This window comes from Sciurus carolinensis, chromosome 5 (assembly GCF_902686445.1).
Source record: "Sciurus carolinensis chromosome 5, mSciCar1.2, whole genome shotgun sequence".
In the NCBI taxonomy this organism is placed as follows: Eukaryota; Metazoa; Chordata; class Mammalia; order Rodentia; family Sciuridae; genus Sciurus; species Sciurus carolinensis.
The window spans coordinates 42,924,185-42,951,857 of NC_062217.1; the positions used below are offsets into that span (position 1 = coordinate 42,924,185).

Genomic DNA, 27,673 nt, shown 5'->3' on the forward strand with positions numbered 1-27,673 from the left:
AGTTTTTAAGATATTTGTTTATTGCCTATGAATGTATTTCTCCAAAATAACCTTCTAATCTCATCCCTTGTTTAATGTTGTCTCCTAGTTCCTTCTCTTTTCTAAACCCCAAATGATTTTAAAATTTTTTTTTACTAAAACAAATGATGCCTATATAAATAGAATCTACAAAATAGCCCCTTTTTGTGCCTAGCTTCTTTTGCTAACCATACATCTCTGAGATTCAGTCATATATTTTATTGCACATAGTTGTAGTTCATTAATTTTTATTGCTCTATAGTATTTCATTGTATAAATGTGCTGTAAGTTATCCATTCTACTGTTGATGAACATTTAGGTAATTTTCAGTTTAGGGCTATTATGACCAAGGCGTTATTAATAGTCTTAAACATATATTTTGGTAAACATGAACATTTCTCTTAAGTTTGAGCTCCAAAGTAAATTGCTGAGCCATGGAATATGTGTGTGTTCATCCTTTAGTAGATAATACCAAATAAAAATTGGTATACCAGTTACCCCTGTAGTATTTTTTACTCTTTTCATCTCAGTCTTTTGAGAAGTGTATAGTGGTTTTTTTGTTTTTGTTTTTGTTTTTTGCGGTGCAAGGCAAGCACTCTACCAACTGAGCTATCTCCCCAGCCCTATAGTAGTATCTTAATGTGGTTTTATTTTGTACTTTCCTAATGGAATTGAAAACTTTTTCAGATGTTTATCAACCATTGTACAACCCAATTTTGTACAATTCTGCCTCTTCTGTTGTGTTTATTTCTTAGTGCTTATAGGAATTCTTTATATTTTCTGTATATGAGAGTTTTATGAAATACTTGTGTATTGCAACTATTTTTTATCCTTCTGTGAGTTGCAGAATCATCTTAAAAAAAAAAAAAAAAAAAAAAAAGTTGGTTCATTTTACTCCCCTGTTAAAAAATCTCCAATTTCCCATTGCCTTCAGGAGCAAGTACAGATATTTATTGTGTCTACCGAACTTTTCTTTATCTAGTTGCTTTTTACATTTTCAGTCCCCATCCCCAATTGTTTTTGTTTTTTACACTTCTTGTATTTATTCATTATATGCAATAACATGAAAAACAAAAGTATCATTGTAGTAGGAGAAATATTTTGGTAACCTTGGAGGCAGGTTCATCCTCCTAAAATAAATATAAAAAAACCCAAAAGCCATTGGATATTCAGAAATTTCTGTATAAATGTAGAAGTTAAAGAGGTGATAGACTAGAAGTAAATATTTGACATGTGTAATGTGCTAACATTAATAAAGACACTAATATAAACATACAATGAGCTCCCACAAATATGGAAGAAAATCTAGTTTAAAAATGGGCCCCAAAAATTGGATAGGTAACTCAGAAGAAATAGAAATAACCAATAAATTCTCGACTTTACTGCAGGGAAAGGCTGATAAGAAAATAAAGACAGGACTGGAAGTTAGTGGTAGAACATTTGCCTAGCATATGCATGGCCCTGGATTCAATCTCCAGTGTCACAAAAATAGATACATATGTACATACATATGTACAGAGTTTTCATCCATCATTTTGGCAGAAATGAAGAATACTGATGTTTTCAAGTGAGAGTTTACATTGGTAAACCTGTTTTGGATTGCAGTTGGACCATAGTGAAAACAGAGACTCTACTTATATCTTCGATCAACAAATTGCAGTTTGAGAAATTTGTAATAAAAGAATACTGGTACTTGTAAATCAAGGTAGATATTAAAATGTTCATTGAAGTCTTTCTGATAGCAGCAAAATATTGAAAACAAACTGCACATCTGTCAGAACAAAACTGGTCAAGTAAGTTATAGTATGTTCACATTTTACAATGCTTTGTAGATATTAAAGTGAAGATGACTAAGCTCTGCGTATAACATGGAAAGATCTTGTTTATAGAGCAGTGTTAGTAGTTTTGATTCTATTGTTTAATAAGAAACTATAAAGGTTTATTTTTATGCATTCAACACTAAACTGTTTGCATTATTACTACTGCAGTGAGGATACCAGTGGAGGAATATAAGAACGTTATATTTTACTGTGTACTCAGAATTTATTTAGCAGCAAGACTGTATCATAAATAAAAACAAAAAATAAATATTTATAGTCTTTAATCCTTATATATGTTTTTTAAAATCTTTTTTTATGTAATAAATTTCATTTGAAGTGCAATTGCTATATTAAAGACTATGAATGTTAGAAGGCTTTTACTCATATTAACAAAATTATTTTACAAATTAGACATACTTGTTTTGCTGCCACTGGAGAATGAACATGTTCTTTATCTGAACCTTTGTAAACAATTAATAAGGTAATTTTTTAAAATGTGACCATAATACATAAAAAGGCATATTTATATATACCATTTTCATTTTTCTTTTTTGTGAATTATTTTATCTGTGCTTCTATTAATCAGTGAGAATTATTGATAAAGAGTAATAACCTTTACTTTTTGTTGCATGTATTTTTTCAAATTTCTGCCTTGTTAAATATCTCTTTCTAATATGTAATTAGAATATTTTTCTTAGAATCAGTTTTGCAATGAGGTTTTATAAGGTAATTACAGTGATAACCTTAGGCTATAAAATATATAAGACATTTTCTAAATTTATTAGCTAATTTCAGGCTTCTGTCTTTGAGTTCCATCTTATATTTTGTCCTTTCTGTTTTTTACATCTTTTTTAGGCTAGGAAAAATTCTGAATTTTGATTATAATAGATATGAATAAAGCTAAGTGTTTTCTGAATAAAGACTTGAGATCATTGCTTCTGGGCAAAATATGTTAGCTATAGCACATTGACTTTGACATATATTTCAATAGCTCAGACCTCTCTTCCTTGATTGGGTAGTTGGGAGTTGAGTACTTGAAAACATCTTCTCATTTCTTATATATGTTCCATATTGATGATATTTCCTAATAGTAGTTTTTAGATGTTTAAGGTGTTATTGATAAATATCTTCAAAAACACTTTTAATCATTTTCCTCAATTAATTACTCTTTCCTTTGTTTTACCCAGATGTTTGGATATGGAATTTTATTTAAGAATACAATGAAAACAGATCATTGAATATTTTAATTCACTGATGTAAAGTGTCTCAATGGAGTACAAAATAATAACTATAGATAGCTATTACTCATTTAGTTAAATTCAGTATATCTAGTTATTTTATCCAGTAATATCTACATTACCTTAAATGTTCAGTAATTGCTCATTAACTGAAAAACTTGATTTAGTTTATTTTACAATTTACTGAAATATTGTCATCATACTCTTAACATAAGATGTGTAATCAAGTTTGATCACACAGATTGAAATACATAGCTACCCTCAATCTTCAAGCATGAATGGATGATTTTATTCTAATGCATTTTAACTGCACATGACAATGATCTCTGTTTTCTTGTGATATCTATTCTCAGGTAGTCAAGTAGGACTAGACGTCTTTATTATACTTTAGTGGCTTCATTTTGTTTCTTTACCTCAGGTTAAGAAATGATCTAAAATGCTGAAAGTATGCCTTAAGAAGGCATCTCAACTGTGATCAGTGAAGCTCAACAGTGGTCATGGATTAGAAGAGAAGTCACTGTATTCCTATCTCCAGGCTTCTTGACACTTATGGCACAGGAGGTTGAAGAGTGGGGTACTACTGACAGCAGCCATTGAAAAACCTCTGTATATTATAATAAAATAGATCTTCATACCACTCTCTTTTTAATTTTTTTCTAAACCAAAAAAGATTGGATATGGAAAGATGGCATCAGATCCATTGAGAATGGACCATTTTTAATATAAGGACATATAAGTCCATTGAAATGATAATGTTAAGTCCTTAAAAAATTAGCATATGTATACATGTTAGTATTAAAATTAGTTAACTTTAGTTTTAGATACAAATCAGTTGTCTCGCAAATAATGACAAAATTATAGAAGCAGTGTTGTACTCCTAATATAGCCTCACCTTAGTAACAAGTCTTTAAATAAATCAAGGAGATAGCCACATATCTTGCAGTGTGAAACACCGAAAGCTTTCGTATTTTCAGTTTTTAGAAAATTCAGCTGGGTGCTTAATGTAGCTTTTCTTTACTTTTCTATTTTGTGGTACTGGGGATTGAATCCAGAACTTCATGCATGCTAGGTAATGCCCTACCACTGAGCTACATTCCCAGTTCTAACAAAAAACAATGCTTACACAACCCCATATCACTTTTAGAAAATCTGGAAGCTATAAAAATATGTGATTTTTCATTAAGAAATCAACCATGAGAAAAAAAAAAAAAAAGAAATCAACCATGGTGATTTTTTCATGCACCAAGATATTTCTTTAATTTTTAGAAGTGTATTATTTTAATGAAAGAATCTGCCATTTAAATTTGTATAAAAATAGGTAAAAAAACTATAATTTTTATATAGATAATATTGATAGTTTCTGACTAGTAATGAAATTTTTATTTTAAAGATTCTGACAATGGAGATATTAATTATGATTATGTTCATGAGTTGTCCTTGGAAATGAAGCGTCAGAAGATACAGAGGGAATTAATGAAGCTGGAACAAGAAAATATGGAGAAGAGAGAAGAAATTATCATTAAAAAGGAGGTATCCTATTTATTGCAATATTCATGTTAGTAATTAATATCAACATTGATGTTGTTCAGAGAAATTAGCTGCTTGCTACATCCTAAATTATACTAGGATACCAATATATTGATCAGCAGCTCACTATATATCAGCTACTCCATATGTTAATCATTTAATCTTCACATTAATCTGTTAGATAATAGGAAGTATTTTGCTATTGAACAAAACTGAAGCTTGCTTGCTAGAATCACCAGCTAATATAAAATTGGGCTCAAGATTACATGCCTGTTTCAGGTCCACGCCATTTCTAGAATTCCTTGTTCATTTTTCTAAAATATAGAGATATAATTGGTTTGAATATAATTTGTGATTTTTCTGAGAGTTTGAAATTTCATAATTTTCATTTGCTTTTGTCATACTAGTATATATTAAAGCAGTTAATTATCATCCTGGTTAAAAGCACGAGTTCAGGGGCTGGGAAGATAGCTCAGTTGGTAGAGTGCTTGCCTCTCAAGCACAAAGCCCTGGGTTTAATCCCCAGCACCACAAAAAAAAAAAAAAAAGCACAAGTTCAGGAGTCAGGCTATTATTAACAGATGGTAGCTGTAGTAGTACTTAATTTTTACTTTTTCCTTTAATTTTTTTAAGATATATGCTTTGTTGTATCATAAGTGAAGGAGTTTCTGAATTAACTTACTGAATTCTTTTGAAAGGTTTCACCAGAAGTGGTTAGATCAAAATTGTCTCCATCACCTTCTCTAAGAAAGTCTAGCAAATCTCCAAAGCGAAAATCAAGTCCCAAGTCATCTTCGGCTAGCAAGAAAGATAGGAAGACATCTGCAGTATCTTCTCCCCTATTGGACCAGCAGAGGTCAGTAGGGTGATAAGTAGTGCCAAAAAGAAGTATCTTTTCTGAATGGATATTAAAAAGAAATACTCAGTTGATTATAGAAGGGTACTTTTAATGTTTACTATTTAGTGTAAGCTTTTTTTAACAAAAAATAAAATTATAAAAAATGTGTCACATCTGCTTATGCTTCAGAGCTTTTCATTTTTTAATAAAACATAATATACATTTCTTATCCTTCCCACTTGAATTTGGTATTTATGATACTGTGCATATGTGGTTATACCCTCATGTATTGTTTTGCAAAATATACTATAGCTTTCATCTGTTTAATTGTAGTATAGATAGATAACTTTCCTTGTGTAGTTTTTCACTGAGCATTTTTTTCCATCTGTCTATATTGCTACATGTAGCCTTAGGTCATTGAAGTATTTATACTACCTAGTTATTACTTTTCTGTTATTGAACATTTGTTATTTTCAGTTTTAGCTATTTTGAAGTATACATGATGAATATTTTTCTTATCTCTTTATGTTCATGACCAAGAGCTTTTTTTTATATTATACACCTAACAGCAAAATATATTATTCAGAATTATTGTAGTAACCAGCTGAAGAAATAAAAATAGAAATGATTAAATATAATTACATTGAGGGATTAATAGTACAACTGTCAGTTTTTCACTTAATATCACTCTGTACCATTTAAATTTTATTTTAATTAAAGTAACATATGTTAATTTTACTTTTTAAAAAATAGCCAAAAACAACTTCTCCCCAACATTTGATCAGTTGGCAAATGCTGTCACTATGAACCCATAATTAAACTCATATTTATCTCCTTCTAATTTGTAGAGACACCATAATTCAGACTTTAGTTATTTTTTAACCTAGATTATTATGTCATTCTACTAAATGTATTTACATTATGTAGTATCCAGCTCTACACAGGCATACACATTTTCATTCTGTTACCCCAACCCATTAATTATACACATGCCATCAGAGAAATCATAAAAGAACAATTTCTATTAGTTTATTATGCCATTGAAAAACTCAGTGAAATTCAGATTCCTTAGATGACATTCATACTTATCATCTATTACACTCAATCCTTCAATCTCTAGCTTAAATTCTAAAATTTCTATTAAGTTTTCCCATTTCTCTTTACCAAACATAATTTTTATTCCCTTTGTGTACCTATCAGATTTTGTTTATATCTTCCTCTTAATATTAATTTCCTTTGCATTTTATTTCAGCCATGACATATATGTTTTACAACCTCTATTAAATTTAAGCTTCTTGAAAATTGGGATCTTGATGGCTCATTGTTCTATCTTCCAGTAGTGCCTACTTTGCACAAAGCTTTGCATTGTAATAAAACACTCAGTAAAGTTGACTTGATTCTCTCCTTTGTTCCTGGGTTTAAGGAAATATTTCAAAGGGATAGGGAAGAAGTTGAACCATAGAATGACTGATCCACACTGCTTGCTCTCTATCTTATTGGCTAACTGGTTACATTATTTCATCAGTTCCATTCATTTCTGCAACAAATTGCCTATCAGAAATATACCTTATTCACTTTCTTATCCTTTATATTCATGAAATCTTTGAAACTCTTTTCATAGAAAGTTTTAATAATTGTTTAGATGAGGGTTAGTTTCATCCTCTTTTTCATATTATCTCTCACATTGCTGTATTAGTAACTCGTCCTTTAATAAATACTGTCACATTGATTTAACTATTGTATTTTTATATTCTAATATGTTGTTTACTTTAAGATGCACCATTAATTTAATAGTAAATTGGAAGGGCCTAGAAAATAGTGCATTAAAAATTTAAAGAAGGCTCTCTATTTCTCTCTCTGAAGATGATCTACGTTCTCCCTTGAATGTGTATTCATAGCTTTACTCCCAAAGGTACCTTTTCACTTTTGAAATTACCAGTATTCTTCCTTAAATGTGTATCTGTTTTCCTCAATAAATTTGTGTGTCTGGGAAAACAAACAGACAAACAAAACTGAATTAATTATAGTATTTCTTTAGGCATTTCACATTACCTAGAGAATGTCAGTCAACTTTAAATTTCATTGCTAGATCATACTATAAACTGTGTGAAAACATATTAAGCACAAGTAAATATTAGAATGTCAGTTAAAATTCAATGAAGCGTTTCTCCCAGTGCCAGTAAGTCACCTGAGGTGACAATCAGATAAACTCGTCCTTGGTCTCACTAGGTTATCGTATTGAATATGCAGATATAATTACTGACAAATTAAAACTTAACTTCTCCCTGAAAGCTGGCATTTTTTTCCAACATTCATTGTAAGATCTAGTATGATAGTTATCCTGAGATGTGAGAGTGATTTAAAAATCATAAATGTATTATCCTGTCCATCTGCATTTTTAGTCTTAATTTTTATTAGGTAAACTTTTACTTATTTGTGTAGAGAGGTATAAAGCATGTCCAGAGCTCTTCAAAAGAAATGGTTTTGGAGGGAGTGGGGAGAGAACCTAAAAATCATAGAAGTGAATAAGTATGCTCTGTACCAAAAATAGTAAATGGACTTGGTGCTACCTAGAATAATCATTCATTGACTTTAAAAATATTAAGAGATTCTTGTTGGTTTCAGAATATACAAAACCAATGTTGACCTTTTCATTTGGAAAACAATGCAGTGTAACATAATTGTGTTTTTCAAACATGTTTTTAAAGGTAACGTGAAGAAATCCTGTACTTTTGTAAGTCTTTTAGGATAATCCTGGGTGTAGTAATAGCTTACTCTCAAAATGTCAGTGGTTTAGCACAACGGAAGTCTATTTCTTATTTAAGTGAAGTGAAAATGGTGATTTCTGATTAACAGGTGGTTGTCATATGCATGGAAATTTGTTAACCTAGGCACCTTCTGACTTATGGCTCTATTTTCTTGGACTTTCAAGGAAACCAAAGAATGAAATGTACAAAGATTTTTTTTAAGTTGAGTATTTTATTTATTTAGCTTTATAGTTTACAGTTGCCTGGCATATGGAGTCCTTGGAATTGCTATACCTCACTTCTGCTCACATTGCTTTGGTCAGATTTTGTTTGCTTGGCCACACCTAATTTCAAAAAAGTCTAGATAGTATTGTTCAGCCCTGTGCCTAGGGGAAAAGTTTGGTAAGCACCCAACTAGTCTTTTATCACAGGCAATAATGTGAAAATACAGTTTGTGTCAAAAATTCCTCTATCATTTTTGTTTTTAAAATTTAAAACTTCTTAATATAGATCCCAAGAGTTGACTAGTTTTTATCTTTAAAATGAAAAAAATATTTAGAAATCTTGGGCATCTAACTTCTCTGTTAGAATCGTAAGTAGTTTGAACCATCTCATAAATATGCAATGAGATTTGTGGTAATGTGGTTGTTAGCAGAGGGTAAGGGTGAAAAATAAATTTGGTAATCATATTTTAGTAATCTATTACTTACATAAGTGGTTGACCCTATCTGTGAAAGTTAGAAATAGGGACAAGAAACAAGAGAGCAAAATTTTCAGAATGCTTAGTATGAGTCAGTTACTTTTATGCTTTTATATTTTAAAAATCTTATCAGGAACTTTGAAGGTTGTACTGTTAATCATTTTATATCTAAGGAATCTTGAAACTAGAGAACTCAAGGTAATTAAGAAATGAGTTACAGGATTTAGGCGTAAATCTTCATGTATAAATATCAATAGATAGTAAAATGAATAAACATTGAAAACTCAGCAGATGTGTGAAAAGAAGGGCTACTAAAAAACCCAGTACAAGATTAAACACAGAGTAGATGACTTACACAGAAAGGTTAATACAGAAAACAGGAACAAATTTAAGTACTAAGTTATTTTATAAATTTGGTTCAGTTTGAGAGGATATTGTATTGGCATAACGAGAATAGTTGATCTTGGGGGGAAAAAAAGAATGGAGATCATTTGGGAAAAATAAGATTCTCAAGCTGAAAATAGAAGAATACTGACTGAGATTGCCAAATTTAGAATTAGTAAAATTCTTAAAAGAAAAGTTACTAAATTTGAAGATAAGCATAAGATATTATAAAATAGGATGAGGATGGAAATGACAGGAATTTGATATGAAAGATCTAGGAGATGTGGTAACTAAATAATAAAGAAATCATACAAGGAAGTGGTGAAGTAAAACTAGATGAAAATGAGTAAAACAATGTGAAATTTCATATTGGAACAGTTTATTGAGTACTGGCAAAGTTTTTTTTTTTTTAATACCTCAGCTTAGTTAAAATTTTTTTCCAAGGAAGAGTGTTTTATAGGTACCCCAACAGAAAAACCAGGACACCTGTATGGAAAGAAAATGACTCTTTGGACTACTCATCTATAATACTAAATGTTACAAAATGTAACTATTTATAGAGCTTTTAGGGAAAAGAATGTTGACATGAAAGTATTATATTCATTTAAACTGTTGTTCAGGTATGAGGCAAAGACAGCCAGTTTGGAATGTAAAGGGAACAAAGTTATACCACTTACATAAAATTACTTGAAGTGCCAAAAGAAAGTCTACCACAAAATCATTTACAAGTTGATTAAAGATTTAGATATGAAAGACAAAATTCCCTAATTTGAGGAGACCATCTTTATTATCTATAAGTTGGGAAAGATTTCTTGAACAAGATTCAAAGATTTAAATAAATGTTTGCTAACCATGCTTGGGACTTCATTTGTGGATGATATTGTGTTTCCTTTATAATGATCAAAACTTGGAAGCCACCTGAAAAACATAATATGAAATTGATTAGATAAGGTAATCAAATACAGAGCATTTGTCTTCAAAGAAATTCTATACAGTCAATAACAGTGATTACTTAAATCTACTTTTTGTTATAGAAAACACCCACTCTATGTTCAGTATAAAAAGATCTTACAAAATACTATAATGGGATTTTCATGAGTATGTGTGTGTATGTGAGAGAGATTAACAACCATTTCCAGTGATGAAATAGTTGTAACCATTCCCTAAATATGATTTGGAAATATTTTCTCCTTTTCAAGTTGGTTCCATATTTCACTCTGTTGATGATGTCCTTTGACACATGAAATTTTCTACCTTTGATTACAGTCCCATTTGTCTGTGTCTGCTTTTGTTACCTATGTGTTAGGTGCCATAACCAAGAAATCATTGCCAAGTCTATTGTTATGAAACTTTTTGTGTTTTAGATTTTACATTTAGATTTTTTTTTTTTTTCCGGTGCTGGGGATATAACCCAATGTCTTGTACTTGTGAGGCAAGCACTCTACCAACTGAGCCCACATTTAGATTTTAATCAATTTTGTATCAATTTTTGTACATGATATAAAAGTCCAGATTCATCTTTCTGCATGTGAATATTTAATTTTAAATAGATAGAGAAAGAGACATGGGGAAAGTGTGGAAGCATATCAAGGTGTAATTATTTTGGGATAGTAGAATTATAGATGATTTTTATTTTCTGTACCTACTTTTCTATATAAACTAAAAAATGCAATTTAAGCATTTGTTTTATTTTACAATATTATTTTCTTTCCTAAAAGTTTCTCCCTGCTCCATCTGTATCTTTTTTTCAGAAACCTACTATTTAAAATTGTATAATAATATGCAGCTTTTATAAAATAAGTTAACAAGATAGTTCTTTGCTCCTTTCTGTGAGTTATTTTTTTCCTGGCTATGGGTTAGTGGTATACAACATAGTAAAGGGCAAGTAATTGGAAGAAACCAAGCCCTTTAAAAAATATCAGTTTGATCTTACAGAAATATTTGGATCTCTCTCTAATGATAATTTTGTGTTACCTTCAGGAATTCAAAAACCAACCAGAGTAAAAAGAAAGGGCCACGTACTCCTAGTCCACCCCCTCCTATACCAGAAGATATTGCTCTGGGTAAAAAATATAAAGAAAAGTATAAAGTAAAAGACAGGATAGAAGAAAAACCAAGAGAGGGAAAGGACAGAGGACGGGATTTTGAAAGGCAAAGAGAAAAAAGAGAGAAACCAAGGTAAGTAGGATCGTATGCTTTTAACAATATGCTTTTCTAGAATCTAGAGTATTTCCTTTTCAGGAGCTTTCAGGCATTATTGTAATGGGCATCTAGTTTTATTATTAAGTATGCATAAGTGTAACAGTTCCCACAATTAGTCATGGATATTTCAATATACATTAAATTTAAGAATTTATTTTTTAATATTTTAATATGGTAAAAACATGAAAATTTACCATCTTAGCCATGTTAAGTATATAGTTTGATAGTATTCGGTATATAAACATTGTCATGAAGTAAATCTCCAAAACTTTTACATTTCATAAATCTGAAACGTTATACTCATCAAGCATTAATTTTCCTTCTCTCTCTTCTCCCAGTCTCTGGTAACCACCATTCTCCCTTGTTTTTCTGTGAATTTGACTGCTTTAATACTTTGTATAAGTAGAATCATACAGTATTTGTCTTTTGGTGACTGATTTATTTCACTTAGCATAATGTCCTTAGTGTTCATCCATATTGTGGCATGTGAAAGAATTTCCTTCCTTTTTAAGACTGAATAATATTTCTTATGGAATAAATTTTGGTTATTCATTCATCCTTTGATGGACATTTGAATTACTTCTACTTTTGGCTGTTGTGAATAGTACAGCTATTACATGGCAGTACTCCTCAAGACCCTGCTTTCAGTTCCTTTGGATATAAACCCAGAAGTAGGGTTGCTAGGTTATATGATAATTACATTTTAAGTTTTTGAGCGACTTCCATTATTGTTTTTCATAGCAGTTACACCATTTTACAGTTCCACAGAAAATGCTTCTCTCTATACCCTGACCAACACTTATTATTTTTTGTTTTTTTATAGTAACCATTCTAAGAGTATAAGGTGATTAAATCATGATTTTGATTTCCTTTTCACTGATGATCAGTGATATTGGCCATCTTCTCATGTTCTTGCTAATCTCTTGTTTATCATCTTTTTGGAGAAGTGTCTATCCAAGTTATTTGCCCATTTTTAAATAGTTTATTATTTTTTTTCATGGTTAAATTGTAGGAGCTCTTTCTATATTCTGGATATATAACCCCTTTCAGAAATGAAATCTACAAATATTTTCTTCCATCCTTATGTTTCCTTTTTACTCTGTAGATGATGTCCTTTGATATACAAACTTCTTTTAAGTTTGATGTAATCTCATTTATTTTTGCTGTTGTTTTTTATTGTGTAATAGTTAGGAAATCATTGACAAGTCCAGTGTAGGAATCTTTTCTACTTTGTTTCCTCTAAGGATATTATAGTTTTAGTTCTTACATTTAGATATTTAGTCTATTTTGGGTGAATTTTGTAAGATGGTGTTAGACAAGGATCCAAGCTTCGTTCTTTTGTATGTGGATATTTAGTTTTGCCATAATTATTTGTTGAAGTGGCTGTTCTTTCCACTTTGATTGGTCTTTACATCCTTTTGAAAGATTGTTTGACCGTATATAGATTTATTTCTAAGTATTCTATACCATTGAACTATAAGGCTGTCTTTATGACAGTACAATACTTGATAAAATTATTATAGCTTTTGTACAACCAGAGAAACAACAGTTGTACCCCATTTGTGTACAATGAATCAAAATAAATTTAAAAAAATTTTTTTTAAATTATTGTAGCTTTTAATACATTTTGAAATCAGTAAGTGCAAATCCCCCAACTTCATTCCTTTTCAAAATTATTTTGGCTATTTGAAGGGGTGGCCCTTAAAGTTCCATATCAATTTCATGATGAATTTTTCTGTTTCTGCAAAAAAGGACATTGGATTTTGATAGGAATTGTTTTGACTGTAGATTGCTTTGGGTAGTGTGGGCATTTTAATACTAAATTTTCTAAGCATTAACACAGGATATCTTTCCACTTATTTCTGTCTTTCTAAGTTTCTTTAGCAGTGTTTTATAGTTCTCAGTGTACATGTCTTTCATCTCTTTGTTTAGGTTTATCCCTAAGAATTATTTTTGATGCTGCTATAAGTGGAAATTGTTTTCTTAATTTCCTTTTCAGATTGGTTCATTGTGGTGGGTAGAAACACAACTTGTGTGTGTGTGTGTTTATTATTCTGCAACTTTGCCAAAGTTGTTTATTAGTTCTAGTAAGGTTTTGTTTTGTATGTTTTCTTAGAATGTAGTGTTTACTACATATAAGATCTTGGCATCTGCAAACAGACCATTTTACTTCTTTCCAATTTGGATGCCTTTTATTTTTTTTTCTTGCCTAATTGCTGTTAAGACTTCTGACATGATACTGAATAGAAGTGGCAAGACGAGGCATCCTTACCTTGTTCTGATCTTAGAGGAAAAACTTTCAGTCTTTTCTTCATTAAGAGGGATATTAGCTGTGGGTTTTTCATAAATGACCTTTTCTTAAGTTGAAGTAGTTTCTTGTATCCTAATTTTAATATTTTTAATCACAAATAGGTGTTGAATCTCATCAGATGTTTTTGTATATGTCAGTGTAGATGCCAAGTAGTCCTTTTTCTTTATTTTGTTAGTGTTTCACAATGTTGAACCACCCTTGCATTCCAGAAATAAATTCCATGTAGCTATTATGTGTGATCCTTTTTATATGCTGTTGAAATCATTTTGCTAGTATTGTGTGGAGGGCTTTTGTATCGGTACTCATCAGAGACGAGTATTTTCCTGGTTCACAAGACTTATGAAATATTTAAGATTTGATAAGGAACACCCACCCCTTGTTCATTTTTTATTAATTTCCAAATATATTCTTTCATGAAATTAATATTTCCTTAGGAAACATGTAACTCTTTAGAGGGATCAGTTTCTTCTTTCTGAGTTACAGTGTAATGAAAAATACACAAACCTTCAAGTTACACATATGAAAATTTTTCCTGGTTCTGCCAATTACTTGCTGTGAACAAATTACTTGTTTTCTCTGAACTTTTATTTTTTTCTTCAGCTCTGTGCAGAATGGGCAAAGGTATATGTCCAGTTAGGCTCACATCCATAATTTGACCCATCTTGTCTTGGTCACAAGGTCTTCTCTTTTCCCTCTTCTCAGTCATTAGACATTTAAAAGAGTACTAACAAAGAGGAAAATGCAAAGATATTTAATTAAATCAAGAATTTTCTGAAACTAAAAGGGTAAGAAGAAAACATGTTTAAAATGATGAAGCCATTACATAATAATACGTTAGTATCTTGGCCTTAAATATTAGCTTGATTATCTCAAGCATGAACTAGTTTTTTCTTTCATGCTATAGATAACAAGTTTGTACAGAAATGTGATTGGGAGGGGGCCAAGATGGCGGACTAGAGGGCGACTGCATTTCACGTTGCTCCAGGATGCAAGATTCAAAAGAGGAGATAGTGAGAGACTTGGGACCAACTCAAAGCCGCCGGGTGAGTCTCTCCCATTGGGGAGGCGTCCCGGATGGGGCGGTAGCCCCGGAACGCAGGGAACTTTGTGAAGTGCAGTTCCTCAGCGAGACGCCCCTCCCCCCGCTGGAGCGGTAACACAGACAACTGGGATCATCGTAGAGGAGGCGGCTCAGCACAGCGCTTGGACTCGGAGCAACCACTGGGGCTCCGGGCGGCTGCCTGAGGAGGAGCTGCGTGGCGAGCTGTGTGGACGCAGAACGACCGCTTTTGAACACTGGGGGGTTGCCCGGAGGAAGAGGAGAAGCCCGGCGGGTTGCTTGGTCTAGGAGTGACTGCATCAGAGCCACAGGCAGTTGCCAGAGGAGGAGCTGCGTGGCGAGCTGTTTGAACTCAGAACAACTGCTCCAGAACACTGGTGGCCTGCCTGGAGGAGGAGAGCGGTGGGACGCTTGGTCTAGGAGTGACTGCATCAGAGCCACAGGTGGTTGCCAGAGAAGGAGGCAAGTGGTGAGTTGATTGGACTAAAAGCGACTGCTCCTGAACACCGGTGGCCTGCCTGGAGGAGGAGCGTGGTGGGACACTTGGTCTCGGAGCCACCACTCCTGAACACCCGGGGGGCTACCCCAAGGAGGAGGAGGAGGAACAGGGTGGGTCACTTGGACTTGGAGTGACTGCCTAGGGCTACGGGCGGTTGGCGGGAGGAGGAGACCCAAAGTGAGTTCTTTGGACTCCTAGTGTCTGCGTCAGAAACCGGGCGGCTGTCCGGAGGAGGTGGTGTGTGGCGGGTGTCTGGGTCTCGGAGCTATTGTACGGGGCTCCAGGTGGTGGCTCAGAGGAGGGGCTGCATAGCCAGGCGATTGGTGCAGAGCAGGGTCCCAGGAGCTAGGTGGCTTCTTGCTGGAAGAGCCGCACAGAGACACGCCTAGGGGCGGAGCAAAGTTTCCAGGGCTGCAGGCAGATTCTCTGGGAGAGGCAGCCTAAGGAGACTCGCCTGCGAAGGGTGAGGCTCCCAGGCCCAGGACGTAGGTCCAGGCCCCTGGGATCGTTGCAGAGGAAGACAGCCCAGCCCAGGCGGTAGTTGTAGATTGAGGGGAACCTCTAGGAGGGCAACTGACCAGCGAGACGTCCCCACCGAGTCGTCCCCACCGAGTGAGTCTTCCCAGCCGGGGGAGGTTTTCCCACAGGGACGGTAAAACCAGAGACACAGGCACAAACAGGCCTTGCCTCAGCCCGCAGTCTAGTTCCCCATTGGATGACCATTGGTCAACAAGTGGAGGCACCTCTGCCCACTAGCAGGGAATATACGCCACCTGAGGGTCACCACCCCTAGAGAGGCAACTTCTTCGTGGAGCTCTGCATTATCAACCTCCTCCAAGACTTCAGGCTACTGAAGGATAAGAGGGGATATACTAGCAATCTTCAGGGACATTATAAGTTGATAGAGGAAATCTGCAATATCTTAAGGACCCACTGATTCCTGAACAATATGAGAAAACAAGGGAAGAAAAACAAACAAATCTAGATGTTACATCAATAAAATCCAACGACAGCATGGCAGAAGAAATGACAGAAAGTGAGTTCAGAATGTACATAATTAAAATGATTAGGGAAGCAAACGATGAGATGAAAGAGCAAATGCAGGCATTGAACGATCGCACCAATCGACAGTTAACAGAGCAAATTCAGGAAGCAAAAGATCATTTCAATAAAGAGTTAGAGATATTGAAAAAAAACCAAACAGAAATCCTTGAAATGAAGGAAACAATAAACCAAATTAAGAACTCCATAGAAAGCATAACCAATAGGATAGAACAGCTGGAAGACAGAACTTCAGATATTGAAGACAAAATATTTAACCTCGAAAACAAAGTTGAACAAACAGAGAAGATGGTGAGAAATCATGAACAGAATCTCCAAGAACTATGGGATATCATGAAAAGGCCAAATTTAAGAATTATTGGGATTGAGGAAGGCTTAGAGAAACAAACCAAAGGAATGAACAATCTATTTGAAGAAATAATATCAGAAAATTTCCCAAATCTGAAGAATGAAATGGAAAATCAAGTCCAAGAGGCTTATAGGACTCCAAATACACAAAATTACAACAGACCCACACCAAGGCACATTATAATGAAAATACCTAACATACAAAATAAGGACAGAATTTTAAAGGCTGTGAGAGAAAAGAACCAAATTACATTCAGGGGGAAGCCAATATGGATATCAACAGATTTTTCAATCCAGACCCTAAAAGCTAGAAGGGCCTGGAACAACATTTTTCAAGCTCTGAAAGAAAATGGATGCCAACCAAGAATCTTACACCCAGCAAAACTTACCTTCAAATTTGATGATGAAATAAAATCATTCCATGATTAACAAAAGCTAAAAGAATTTACAAAAAGAAAGCCAACATTATAAAACATTCTCAGCAAAATATTTCATGAGGAAGAGATAAAAAACAAAGAAGCAAATCAGCAAAGGGAGGAATTATCCTAAAGGAACTGTCAAATACAGGAGGAATCAAGATGTGTCAAAAATTTTAAATATGAACCAAATGACCAGGAATACGAATCATATCTCAATAATAACCCTGAATGTTAATGGCCTGAATTCATCAATCAAAAGACATGAACTGGCAGATTGGATTAAAAAGAAAGATCCAACAATATGTTGCCTGCAAGAGACTCACCTCATAGAAAGAGATGCCCATAGACTAAAGGTTAAAGGATGGGGAAAAACATACCATGCACATGGACTCAGCATAAAAGCTGGAGTATCCATCCTCATTTCAGATAATGTGGACTTCAAGCCAATGTTAGTCAGAAGGGATAAAGAAGGACATTTCATACTGCTTAAGGGAAGCATAAATCAGCAAGATATAACAATCATAAACATCTATGCCCCAAACAGTGGCTCATCTATGTATGTTAAACAAATCCTTCTCAATTTTAGAAACCAAATAGACCATAATACAATAATACTAGGTGATTTTAACATGCCTCTCTCACCACTGGACAGATCTTCCAAACAAAAATTGAACAAAGAAACCATAGATCTCAATAACACAATCAATAATTTAGACTTAACGGAATTTATAGAATATACCATCCAACCAAGAGCGAATACATTTTCTTCTCAGCAGCACATGGATCCTTCTCTAAAATAGACGATATATTATTCCACAAAGCTAATGTCAGCAAATACAAGAAGATAGAGACACTACCTTGTATTCTATCAGATCATAATGGATTGAAGTTACAAATTAATGAAAGAGTAAAAAACAGAAACTACTCCAACACCTGGAGATTAAACAATATGCTACTATATGATGAATGGATAACAGAAGATATTAGGAAGGAAATTAAAAAATTCTTAGAGGTAAACGAGAACAAAGAAACATCATATCAAAATCTCTGGGACACTATGAAAGCAGTACTTAGAGGAAGATTTATTTCATGGAGTGCATTTAATAAAAGAAGTAAAACTCAACAAATAAATGACCTAACACTACAGCTCAAAGCCCTAGAAAAAGAAGAACAGACCAACACCAAAAGTAGTAGAAGACAGGAAATAGTGAAACTCAGAGCTGAAATCAACGAAATTGAAACAAAAGAAACAATACAAAAAATTGACAAAATAAATAGTTGGTTCTTCGAAAAAATAAACAAAATTGATAAACCTTTAGCCACACTAACAAAGAGAAGATGAGAGAAAACCCAAATCACTAAAATTCAGAATGAACAAGGAAATATCACAACAGACACGACTGAAATATAAAACATAATTAGAAGCTATTTTGAAAATCTATACTCCAACAAAATAGAAAATTTCGAAGACATCAACAGGTTTCTAGAGACATATGAATTGCCTAAACTGAACGAGGAGGACATACACAATTTAAATAGACCAATTTCAAGTAATGAAATAGAAGAAGTCATCAAAAGCCTACCAACAAAGAAAAGTCCAGGACCAGTTGGGTTCTCAGCCGAGTTCTACAAAACTTTTAAAGAAGAGCTCATTCCAATACTTCTCAAAGTATTCCAGAAAATAGAAGAGGAGGGAACTCTCCCAAACTCATTCTATGAAGCCAATATTACCCTGATTCCTAAACCAGACAGAGACACATCAAGGAAAGAAAATTTCAGACCAATATCCTCAATGAACATCGACGCAAAAATTCTCAACAAAATTTTAGCAAATCGCATACAAAAACATATTAAAAAGATAGTGCACCATGATCAAGTGGGTTTCATCCCAGGGATGCAAGGTTGGTTCAACATCAGGAAATCAATAAATGTAATTCACCATATCAATAGACTTAAAGTCAAGAATCACATGATTATTTCGATAGATGCAGAAAAAGCATTTGATAAAATACAGCACCCCTTCATGCTCAAAACACTAGAAAAAATAGGGATAGTGGGAACATTCCTTAACATTGTAAAGGCCATCTACGCTAAACCCATGGCTAATATCATTCTAAATGGTGAAAAACTGAAAGCATTCCCTCTAAAAACTGGAACAAGGCAGGGATGCCCTCTTTCACCACTTCTATTCAATATCGTCCTTGAAACTCTAGCCAGAGCAATTAGACAGACCAAAGAAATTAAAGGGATACGAATAGGAAAAGAAGAACTCAAACTATCCCTATTTGCTGATGATATGATGGTATACTTAGAGGAACCAGGAAATTCCACCAGAAAACTTTTAGATCTCATAAGTGAATTCAGTAAAGTAGCGGGATATAAGATCAATGCACATAAATCTAAGGCATTTTTATACATAAGCGATGAATCTTCAGAAAGAGAAATTAGGAAAACTACCCCATTCACAATAGCTTCGAAAAAAATGAAGTATTTGGGAATCAGTCTCACAAAAGAGGTGAAAGACCTCTACAATGAGAACTACAGAACACTAAAGAAAGAAATTAAAGAAAACCTTGGAAGATGGAAAGATCTCCCATGTTCTTGGATAGGAAGAATTAATATTGTCAAAATGACCATACTACCAAAAGTGCTATACAGATTCAATGCAATTCCAATTAAAATCCCAATGATGTACCTTGCAGAAATAGAGCAAGCAATTATGAAATTCATCTGGAAGAATAAAAAACCCAGAATAGCTAAAGCAATCCTTGGCAGAAAGAGTGAAGCAGGGGGTATCGCAATACCAGATCTTCAACTCTACTACAAAGCAATAGTAACAAAAACGGCATGGTATTGGTACCAAAATAGAAAGGTGGATCAATGGTACAGAATAGAGGACACGGACACAAACCCAAATAAATACAATTTTCTCATACTAGACAAAGGGGCCAAAAATATGCAATGGAGAAAAGATAGCCTCTTCAACAAATGGTGCTGGGAGAATTGGAAATCCATATGCAACAGAATGAAACTAAACCCATATCTCTCACCATGCACGAAACTCAACTCAAAATGGATTAAGGATCTCAGAATCAGACCAGAGACCTTGCATCTTATAGAAGAAAAAGTAGGTCCAGAGCTTCAACATGTCGGCTTAGGACCAGACTTCCTCAACAGGACTCCCATAGCACAAGAAATAAAAGCAAGAATTAATAACTGAAATAGATTCAAACTAAAAAGCTTTCTCTCAGCAAAGGAAACTATCAGCAATGCGAAGAAAGAGCCTACAGAGTGGAAGAAAATCTTTGCCAATCATACTTCAGATAGAGCGCTAATCTCCAGAATCTATAAAGAACTCAAAAAACTCTACACCAAGAATGTAAATAATCCAGTTGACAAATGGGCTAAGGAAATGAATAGACACTTCACAGAAGAAGATATACAAGCAATCAACAAACATATGGAAAAATGTTCAACATCTCTAGTAATAAGAGAAATGCAAATCAAAACCACCCTAAGATTCCATCTCACCCCAATTAGAATGGCGATTATCAAGAATACAAGCAACAACAGGTGTTGGCGAGGATGTGGGGAGAAAGGTACACTCTTTCATTGTTGGTGGGGCTGCAAATTAGTGCAGCCACTCTGGAAAGCAGTGTGGAGATTCCTTAGAAAACTTGGAATGGAACCACCATTTGACCCAGCTATCCCACTCCTTGGCCTATACCCAAAAGACTTACCATCAGCATACTACAGAGATACAGCCACATCAATGTTCATAGCTGCTCAGTTCACAATAGCCAGATTGTGGAACCAACCTAGATGTCCTTCAATTGATGAATGGATAAAGAAAAAGTGGTATATATATACAATGGAATATTACTCAGCCATAAAGAATGATAAAATTATGGCATTTGCAGGCAAATGGATGAAACTGGAGAATATCATGCTAAGTGAGATAAGCCAATCTCAAAAAACCAAAGGAAGAATGATATTGCTAATAAGTGGATGATGGCACATAATGGGGGGTGGGAGGGGTTAGTGTTTGGGTTGGAGTTGGGTTTAGGGAGGGGGGGCAGGAATGGAGGAAGGAAGGACTGTATAGATGGAGGGGAGGGGTGGGAGGGGTGGGGGGAAGGGAAAAAATGGCAGAATGAATCAAACAACATTACTCTATGTAAATTTATGATTACACAAATGGTATGCCTTTACGCCATGTACAGACAGAGAAACAACATGTATCCCATTTGTTTACAATTAAAAAAAAAAAAGAAATGTGATTGGACTGTAAGTTTTTTAAAAGATACTATAAATAAACTTTTGTTTTTTGCAGTCAGTGAACTAATCACCAAAGACTATTATAGACATTCATGAAACAATTTTAAATATATGTCAGAAATAAATTTAAAATGTTCATTCATTGACAAGCCAGTCCTTATTAGTTTAGATATTTCCAAATGACAAGCACTTAACAAAATTGAAACAGACAGTAATGATTTTCCTGCTCAGTAAGATGCATCTGTTTGGCTATCGATCATAAATGGTTTTCCAACTTTGGGTAAGACTAATTGAACATTTCTACTTGTATGTGTAAGTAATAAATTTGTATTTAGAGACTATTAAATTTTAGTGGTTTATGGTTTATTATATTTGAAAGGAATTATAGTTTTTAAATAAAAGCATAAAGCTTCAATTGAATGACAGATAACTACATGTTAAGACAAATATAGTGTTCCAGATAGCAGATTTTTATTTTTCAGTCAATTATTATCCTATTTTTTGTTTATCTAAATTCTTTTTCTGCAAATCCTTTCTGATATATGGGATCACTTTTTATACACACACACACACACACACACGTAAATTACAGAGGCATCATTTATAAACATAGTACAGGGCAGTGGCTCTCATCTGAAGATCATATTTTGTCTTCTAGGGGACAGTTGGCAATATCTGAAGTAATTTTTTTATTGTCACAACTCAGTGGTAGGGATGCTGCTGACATCTAGCAACTTTTGGGCAGGGATACTGCTAAACATTCTACAGTGTATAGGACAAACTTCCAACACCTAATAATTATCTGGTATAAAATGTCAGTAGTACAGGGATTGATAAACCCTGGTGTAAGGTTAATAATGCCATCATTACAGATACTAAAACAAAATATATTTATCATAGGCATTGAAGGTAATTGTAGAATACTTTGACTAGAATGTCAGAATTTTTTTGAATAAACATCTAGCTTATTGCTTTGAGAAATATGATACTTATCTGGGTGTGTGATGTCTAGAATGTTATTTGTAAACAGTATACTCTTTCTTGTTAGTTATTGCACAGATACGTTTACTTTATCTTATCACACACAGATTATGGCATAACAGACTCTAGGTATAATTCAGATGTTCTTCATGGGGTTATAAGTTGTTCTGCTGATAGCAGTGAAAGACGACAATTTAGAGTTGAAGAGGCCCTAGTTTAACAAGAATTATATACTAAATCTCAGTTTATGTTGCCCACAAGTGAAGGCAATTTAAAGATGAAGACAGTATACACTTTGTTGTCCTCTCATTATCCATAGAATTCTTTCACAGTCCTAACTGTCAACTCAGGCAGCACAGATTTGCTTTTTGTGGCTGGGAATAGCTTTCCTTTCCCCAGGGCCTTGAATTTACATGTATTTTCACAGCTTGTTTATACTTGTTTATATTATCATATTATCAAAATGAATTCTATACTTCAAGTCTTCTCAGGGAGAATATTATCTGAAAAAGTCAGTGTGCTTTGGCACCAAGGCTTGGGAGAAGGGCACTGAATATCTCTTCTAAAGCTGTTACTTCCACTTAACTTACAAGTCAGTCACATCTTTTAAAAAGCAATTTATTTATAATTTTTGAGTATTATAAATTTAAACTTGTCCTGTAATTATTACCTACACTTTAGTTTTTAACTTTTATAATCAGTTTTGTTTTTAAAGATATTCCTTGGGACTAGGCATATAACTCGGTAGAGTGCTTGTCTAGCATGCACAAGGCCCTGGATTAAATCCTCAGCACCATCAAAAAAAAAAAAAAAGATATTCCTTCGGCTGGAATGGAAGGCTGTTAAAAGAACACTTTTTTAATTGCTGTTTTTCTATATAGATCTACTTCCCCTGCAGGACAGCATCATTCTCCTATATCTTCTAGACATCACTCATCATCCTCACAATCAGGATCATCTATTCAAAGGCACTCTCCTTCTCCCCGTCGAAAAAGAACACCTTCACCATCTTACCAGCGGACTTTAACTCCATCTTTACGACGTTCTGCTTCTCCTTATCCTTCACATTGCTTGTCTTCTCCTCAGCGAAAGCAAAGTCCTTCAAGACATCGCTCTCCAATGCGAGAGAAAGGGAGGCATGATCATGAACGAACTTCACAGTCACATGATCGGCGTCATGAAAGGAGGGAAGGTATATACTGTTTTTCAGCTTCCTTTTTCTTTCTTTTTTTTTAGGTTCTTTTAATTAAAAACATATTTTATTTATTAAAAATTGAACATCCATATGTTATTATAAGGGATGGAGGAGGTTCATGCTATGTTTAGTATTGTAGCATGACGGCTAACATTCTTAAGGGCAATTGAAAATGCTCAGATACAGGAGCATTAAAGATACAGGAGTTTAAAGTATTAAGTATGCACAAGTGGCATTTACAAGTATGCTAAGTTGGTGCTTTCTGAGATGTGTGTTCTTTTGCCCATCTGATTGTTTTGTCCTTTTCAGTTAACTAATGTGTTTTTAAAAACAAGAGGTAAAGGGAAGAAAAACAGCAAAGCAGGGAGCAGAGTTTAAAAGTTTGAAAGGGTTTTGATAAAGGGGCGAGGGCTGGGGAAACTCTTTAGAAGGTCAGTGCAACCAAGTCGTTGCATTGATTTTCTAGATGTAAATCAAAATAAAGAAATAAGCATGAGCAGAGATATAGCTCATTGGTAGAACTCTTTACTAGCATGTGTGAAGCTCTGAGTGCAATCCCAGCACTGAAAAAAAGGAAGTAAGCAAAGCAGTTTTATTTTCTGGATCCCTGAGAATTATATCATTAGATATGCAACTCCCTACTCACACTCTCATCCCTTTGTGTACTTCTTGTTTAAGCTTCCTTCCTTGTTTATTGAACTTCTCCTGAGTTAGTTTTTGAACATAGTATTTAGAAAATACTTGGCAATAACATTTTGGTTTAATATTCATTTTAAATTTCTGAGTACATTATAGCAGTCTCCTATAAAACGTGTTATGTTCTTCATATTAACAGTGTAAGCAATATTCACTCAAAATCTACTATCCAAAAAACTAGTGGATATATAGGTAGAGACCAGAGAAAGTACCTGTTTTATAGAATTAATCCTTATATACATGATTATAGGATCAGAACACTATAACACTGTATATGGAACATCATTTATATTTATAGAACTCACGATGGAATCTTCCGCACAGTTTATGGAGAATTGGTAAGATGGGAAAATTCTCTTATACCTTTTTTTTTTTTTTGATACTGGGATTGAACAGTCAACCTCTGCACCACATCCTCAGCCCTATTTTGTATTTTATTTAGAGACTGGGTCTCACTGAGTTGCTTAGCGCCTCGCTCTTGCTGAAGCTGGATTTGAACTGTCGATCCTCCTGCCTCCTCAGCCTCCAGAGCTTCTGGGGTTATAGGCGTGCGCCACCATGCCTGGCACCTATTAATTTTAATAAAATTTAGCAACTAAATTTGACCAAGAATATAGTATACATTTAATGACAATGTATTAAATGAAAATTCTTTATTGTTATTAAACACTAATGAAGGGAAAATAATCAGTCGAGTCTCATAGGAATGCTTTTTTGTTGGTAAGTGCTTATGGGAGAATCCTTTGTAAAGAGGATGTTTCTTTAATCTTTTTTTAGAAGAGATTTAGTAAGGTTCCTTCCTCTCTATTTAAATGTAATTTCCTTTCTGAAAGGAAATTATCCTTGATTTCCGGAAGGGTGGAGAGGTAAAGAATAAAATTAGTAAGTATGTGTATTTGTAAAGACTGATGACAGCATCATGAAAAAGGAGTCTGGAACTAAGTGGACACATTTTTAAGGTACAGTTGGTAATGGAAGAGGAGTAGAAGTCATAGTTGTGTAAAGAGAGGGTTATATCAGATCCTTGCCCATTGCTTCTGTGTTTAGCATTTGTGAATATAGGTATATGGACACAGGCATTGGCAGGGGAGATTGGTTATTGATGTGAGGGTCTACAGGTCTTGAGGATTATTTAAGAATTCCTTGAGAGAGTTGTGGACCTAGCCAATAGGACAATAAAAGGAATAAATTTAAAATGTTTTAGGCATAAGGCTGCTACCGTTGCTGAAATAGCCTCAGACTATGACAATTCCAGAATATAAGAGCAACTTGCAAAAGAGTCTGATAAAAAGATCAGGATTTATTCTTTGGGGTTCTTGTTAATATTTTAACTGTCTTTCAGATTTATGTTTATAATTAACATATCCCTTTTCTAGGCATGCCTAAATAGTGGCTTCTAATCTTTGTAAATTTTCATGAGGTATGAGATATCTAAACTTTGGGCCTGTATTACTTCATATATAAAACAACAAGGTTGGTTTAGATAATCAGTGAGGTCCATTTTTAAAAAGTGGAATTATTTTCTTATTTTTCTATGATACATCGGAAAATGCTTTAAATACAGAAAGCTCTAGAAACTGTCACAACCATGAGTGTCATACCATTGACCTACTCAGGAAAAGAGTGAAGAATAGTATTTCTTTGCCAGCTAGCTTACTGATGGTGGGCCACTCTCAAGTACTTAAATTGATTTGAGATGGTCATGTATGTTTTAAATCTAGCCTGATACTCAATAGAAATAATTAAAGTCACTGTGTACCTCTGGAACTAAAATGGTTTCTAAAAAATAAGCCAGTGATGAGAGGAAAGGAGATTTACTTATTTTTTTCAGTTGTTTAGGATCTGTAAGTATTGTTAAATTGGGGTGGAGACCTTTGGGTTCAACATTTATCCAATTAAGAACATAGTTATCGAGTCTTAATGAAATTACCTTTTGAATTTTAGCATATAAATAGTTTTAATTCTATCATTCATTCATGTTTTCTCCTTTCTGCAAAGCACATGAATTACTCTTGTAATAAAGGTCTAATTAAATATATTGTCTAGTTTCCTGAAACCTTGTAAAAAGAATTACAGTTGATTTCCAAAATTGTGTTACAGAGACTAGAGGCAAAAGGGATAGAGAAAAGGATACCAGAGATGAACGAGAATATGAACAGGATCAGAGCTCTTCTAGAGACCACAGAGATGAAAGAGAACCTCGAGATGGTCGGGACCGTCGTGATACCAGAGACACCAGAGACCGCAGGGAACTAAGAGACTCTAGGGATATCCGGGACTCAAGGGAGATGAGGGATTATAGCAGAGATAGTAAAGAGACCCGTGATCCCAGAGATTCTCGGTCTGCTCGTGATGCCCATGACTACAGGGACCGTGAAGGTCGAGATACTCATCGAAAAGAGGATGCATATCAGGAAGAATCCCGGAGTTATGGCAGAAATCACTTGAGAGAAGAAGGTTCTCGTACTGAAATAAGGAATGATTCCAGAAATGAGTCTCGAAGTGAAATTAGAAATGACCGGATGGGCAGAAGTAGGGGTAGAGGTCCAGAGTTACCTGAAAAGGGTAAGGTTTTTGACTTTCAGTGAACTGTATCTTGTATATTTATATAGAAAGTATTAAATCTCCTAATATTTCTTTTCTAAATATATTATTTCTTATATTCATTGTTGTCTTTTTGTTAAGGTAATTTTTGCGATCTTCCCTATAAATTCCATATTGGAATTATTAAAGTCGTGAAATATAATGGGGCCCCTAGTTGGATTATAGACCCCCTGGTTGTGGTTTATCCAGTCATACCTTCCATCTTGATTAGTATCGAACTAAGAAAATTACTATCAAGCAAAATAGTAGAATCACAAGAAAGTATTTCCTAATAAATTATTTATAGATGATAAAATGATCATTAGAATAAGTTAAAATGGTGGATTTTTAAAACTGATGACATCAGAAATGACTGATATATGTATTCTGTACTATTTGTACTTACTTTAGAACATCTCACATCAGAATCTTGAGCCATTTTTTTTGCCTGAAAAATCATTTACCATCACCCACATGACTTAAATGTTATTTATGATGTTTTCCAAACTACTGAGATTTAATTAACTTTGACCTCTCTTCCTTCATCCACCTCTTTCTCTACCCTCTCCACAGACACTGCTGCAGAACTCTCTACTTGTATTCTTTCCATTGGTTTGTTGGTCTGTCCCTCATCTATATTATTGCTTAACATTTAAGTGTTGAAGGGCCTGAAAGTTCTTCATAATTGTCTCATCTTTTCTTGACACTTTGTTTTTTTCTTTAAGTTTTAGAAAACAGTTTTTAATTTCATCAAAATACTGTTAATT

General features: G+C 34.0%; 1 protein-coding gene across 7 annotated transcripts in view; it reads left to right on the forward strand.

The window, feature by feature from the left end:
- Zc3h13 (zinc finger CCCH-type containing 13) overlaps positions 1-27,673 on the forward strand; it is an 87,143-nt gene that overhangs the window by 28,790 nt on the left and 30,680 nt on the right. For all 7 annotated transcript variants that reach the window (XM_047552058.1, XM_047552061.1, XM_047552062.1 and 4 more), the window contains exons 6-10: positions 4,467-4,606; positions 5,302-5,459; positions 11,253-11,450; positions 23,314-23,624; positions 26,424-26,888. In XM_047552058.1, coding sequence (XP_047408014.1) covers positions 4,467-4,606; positions 5,302-5,459; positions 11,253-11,450; positions 23,314-23,624; positions 26,424-26,888 — 1,272 coding nt within the window. The remainder of the gene's footprint in view (positions 1-4,466; positions 4,607-5,301; positions 5,460-11,252; positions 11,451-23,313; positions 23,625-26,423; positions 26,889-27,673) is intronic.